Genomic DNA, 4,243 nt, shown 5'->3' with positions numbered 1-4,243 from the left:
ATTTCTCATAAAGGGAATTGGTCTAAGTATTATTGTTGAGTCATTGTCTCCATGCAGGGAAGGAGGGTCTGGGATTTCCTATCCTGCCATCATGTTCAGCAGTATCTTTATTTCTTTTTTTCTTATTTTGATTTGCTCGTATTTTCTTGAGGATTTTTGCATCTATATGAATGATATTGGTCTGTAATATTTTTTGCTTATTATGAAATTGACAGGATTTGGTATCTAAGTTGTCCTCTAGAAGAATGTGTGTAAGTTTATGTGTTATTTATTCCTCAAAGTTTGGTAGAATTCAACTGTTAGATCCCCTAATCATTGAGTTTTCTTTTTGGGAGTCTTAAACTACAAATTTTGTTTTTAAAAATATCTATGAGACTATACAAATTCTGTATTTATTATGTCAGCTTCAGTATGTCATTCATCTTAGAATTATTTTATTATTTGCATCATCTGTACTAATGTTCATTTTTATGTTCTTGATTTTAGGATGTTTCTCCCTGCCTCCTCAACCTTTTCTTTCCTTTATGCATCAGCAGTGTTTTAAAAATTTTAATAATCTTTTTGGATTTTAAGGTTTTTTAAATTTTTTTTTAATGTATGCTTGTTTTTGCTCCATTAATTTTTACTTTTTTAAAATTATTTATTTTTTTTCTATTTTTTGGGGTGGAGCTTACTTGGTATTTTTTCTGACTTTTTGAAGTATAAGTTTTATTTTTCATTTTCAGCTTTCTTGTTTCCTAATACACGTGTTTAAGTACATATAATTTTTATAGCACATTTTAGCTTCATTCTATATGTTTTGACAAGAATATTTTCTTATTATTTAATTAAATTTTATTAAGTTTCATCTGAGCAATAAGAAAGTATATTTCCTTTTTCTCCTAATGTATAGGGGAACCTACTAGTCATCTTTTTTTTTTTCTCATTTCTAGCTTATACTCCTGTTCAAAATGTAGTGTTTCAAAATGTCTGGAGACTTTACTGCTTTTCGTGGTCAAAGGACTACTTAAATATCTGCCCTAATTTCTTTTTTGTCATTCGTGGACTCTAGTTTTACATATCTTTGCCAATTTCATTATATCCTTTTAATCTCTTTTGCCTTTACCTTTTTTTAATTCTCCTTCTGTATCAATGCTTCAGCTGATACATCTTTATCCAGTTTAAAGTTTATTTTGTAAACTGATGTTAAAATTTTAATGATATTTTTATTTCCAAATTATCTATTTTTTATATCTATTATTATGCTATGGTTTTGTCTTATAATCTAAGTAATGTGTTTTAAATTGGGTGGGTCAGAGAAAAAAAGAACTTACTGGAACTAGAAGCAGAAATCTGTGCTATAAACAATTACATTATACTAACCTCTCAACCTATAATTGTTTTTCCATTAGGGTCAAAACAATGGCAGTGACAACCAGATTGGCATGGAAGAAGGAAAAGGCACTGCAAAAACTTCTTGGAAATGTGTCTTTGAGTCTTCTTTATAAGTCTAAGGTTCATGGGGATAGCATTGAAGATATGGTTCAGAAGTGCACTCATCAGGGATCCACCATAACAGTGATTTACTTTTACCGATATGTTATTGGGGCCTTTATGCTTGGGCATTACCCTGAATTAGACAATTATTCTGAAGAATCGAAGTCTTTTTTGTTTTCATTTCGAGAGAATGGTGACACAATTGAAACGACAAGTTCAGATTTAAATATAGTAGCAAAAATTATTAACAGAGAACTGACATTTTATTCACATTATAAGGATATGTGTTCTGTATTTCCTAGTACTAAAACACTTAAACTGACAAGTAGTCTAAAATTATTATTAAAACTAAGATTTTCCTCTCCCTCTACATATGATGAATGTGAAGTTTTTCGAGTTGAAGGTACGTTAAATTAGTATATCCTACATCTTACATTCTGGTTCTAGTCTTTGTGTTTGGTAGGTCATAAATGATGTACAAGGACAAATAAAATCAAAGGAACAATTAGATTTAATGCCAGAAGACACTCTGACACACTCCAAAATGAAACCTAGGGGACATAATGGTTGTGAAGTTATTATCCAGAATGTATAGGGTACTTTGAGCAAAGTAAGTTGAAGAGAATATGTGTAGAAATAGAAATAGAGAGAGAGAGAGATAGAGATTATAGAGACAGAGATAGAGATGATAGTGTTAGAGACAGAGATAGAGATAGAGAAGGAGAGACAGAAAGAGAGAGAGAGAGAAAGGAGAGAGAGAGAGAGAGAGAGAGAGAGAGAGAGAGAGAGAGATCTTACCATAAAGAGAGAGAGATCCCACCAAAGAGCTGTTATGTTTTGACACATGACCCAAAGATCAGCCTTAGGACCTCTACACATAGTTATGTGAGAGTTGCCAGAGCAAGTTAATGTTGAGAGGATTCTCTTCCTCTCATTATGCTGCCAGCCCTATCTCCTAACTGAACAGCTCAGCCCTGGATTATACAGCAGACATAATTTCCTATTTGGGAGGTAGACTGGCCACTTTAACTGGACAAATTAAAAAACATATTGCACTATGTTTATTTCCTATAGGAATTAAGGATAATCCAGGCTACATAAGGAGGATAACAGGAGTCACACAGTAAGTTAGATTCTTGGACTAACTATTGCTCATTTCTTTTAGACCAATTGTGTAAAGGGCGCTGACAATAAAATAGTACAAAAGATAATTGTATTATTGGAATGATAAAAAATTAGTTATAATGTTATTGACAGAAAATATTCAAGGTGATTTAGTACAACAACAGCAACAAAACCACTACCAACTGTGAAGTTTTAAAATCCACCTGGTGACAACTAACCAATTTGACTTCATGTTTCACTTTGGACCTGTTAGATTCAAACTTTTCCAGATAGAGTCTAGATAATCATTTTAGATAATCACTCTAATTTTTTTCCTTGAGAATATAGCTTTTGGGAAATGAAAACTTAGTAAATGTTAAAAGCAGAGCCTTCTTGCCCCAATTTATAACTAGATAGCTACATGGCATATATTTTATTTTGTTTTCTCTTTAATATAATAGTTTTAGTAAAAATAACTCATATTTAATATTATTGATATTTCTCATTAGATTTATGTGGCCTAAGGTTAGTAGTTTAATAATGGCTTAGTTGCTGGTTAATGTTTAGTGTTAGTCAGATATAGATAAATGCATTTTTCTCAAGCATAAGATGCATAAACTTAGACTCTTCAGATTGTATTGCAGACAATGCTACTATCAAAATAATAAATAAGTAATTAAAACATACCTTTAAAGGGGAAGAAAAAAACTTCACGTGAATTGTGCTTTTTTTTTTTTTAATGAAAGTTTAGCTATTCTATTTAACTACCGCATTTTAACAGGAGAAGAAATATGCTCTTGAATGACCTCAGAGCTTATAAACCCTGTGCAGACTTGGTTTCAAAAATTCGCATTCTTTTGCTGGGTCCAGTTGGGTCTGGAAAGTCCAGTTTTTTCAATTCAGTGAAGTCTGTTTTCCAAGGTCATGTCACTCACCAAGCCATAGTGGGGTCTGATTCTGCCAGCATTACTGAACAGGTAAGTCATTTCAGAGAATTTTTTTTTATAATTACAATTTAATTAATTGATTTATTTGCCATTTTATTTTCGAGCATAAACCTCCCCCTAATCTACAAACCATTGAGTACTAAATCAAATGTAAAATAGGGAGTAAAATTTGAATTAGAATTTCCTCCACTGAGTTATATTGTGCAGAGAAGACTTCAATTATAATGGAGGCAAGAAGCAGTTATATGAAGAATACTTTTTGGTATCTGCTGTAAAAAACCAAAATTTTAAAAACTCTGAAAATATTTGCCCATTATATTTGATGTCTATTTTTACTCATGTTTTACATGATTATACATGGATTAAAGTGATCTTCTTTTTTTGTGGTAAAATAATGAGATTTATATAATACAGTAATTTGCTATTATGTAAGATCATTCTATAAGAAATGGTCAAGAAAAGCAAAACAGTGATTCACTTTGGTGGGTCAGTCTTTGTAAAGTAAATTTACCTATGCTTCTACAAAAATTATCTTATTTGCAAACATATTTAAGGAAATAAATGTTAATACAGATTTTTTTATTGTTGCTCTAAAGATCTACAAATTAGGGTGCAATATTTATCTAGAAACTTCTTTCTGGTTCATGCTTGTCAGTGTTATCACACAATCAAGCAAAAATAAGGGAATAAGTAGAAAATTTCATAATAAGGTTGTG

General features: G+C 31.1%; 1 protein-coding gene across 2 annotated transcripts in view; it reads left to right on the top strand.

Annotated features, from left to right (window-relative positions):
- Positions 1–1,401: 1,401 nt before the first annotated feature.
- Positions 1,402–4,243, top strand: part of IFI44L (interferon-induced protein 44-like) — a 17,998-nt gene continuing 15,156 nt past the window's right edge. Inside the window, exons 1-3 of one of the 2 annotated variants that reach the window (XM_008579447.1) lie at positions 1,402–1,879; positions 2,551–2,599; positions 3,362–3,557. In XM_008579447.1, the coding sequence (XP_008577669.1) occupies positions 1,402–1,879; positions 2,551–2,599; positions 3,362–3,557 (723 nt within the window). Of the gene's footprint in view, positions 1,880–2,527; positions 2,600–3,361; positions 3,558–4,243 lie in introns of those variants that run through there. The other variant, XM_008579446.1, reaches the window with a different exon arrangement.

The sequence above is a fragment of the Galeopterus variegatus genome, unplaced genomic scaffold (genome assembly GCF_000696425.1).
Source record: "Galeopterus variegatus unplaced genomic scaffold, G_variegatus-3.0.2 Scaffold1888, whole genome shotgun sequence".
In the NCBI taxonomy this organism is placed as follows: Eukaryota; Metazoa; Chordata; class Mammalia; order Dermoptera; family Cynocephalidae; genus Galeopterus; species Galeopterus variegatus.
Note: the sequence above shows the minus strand (reverse complement) of the source record. Positions and strands in the feature narration are given on the sequence as shown.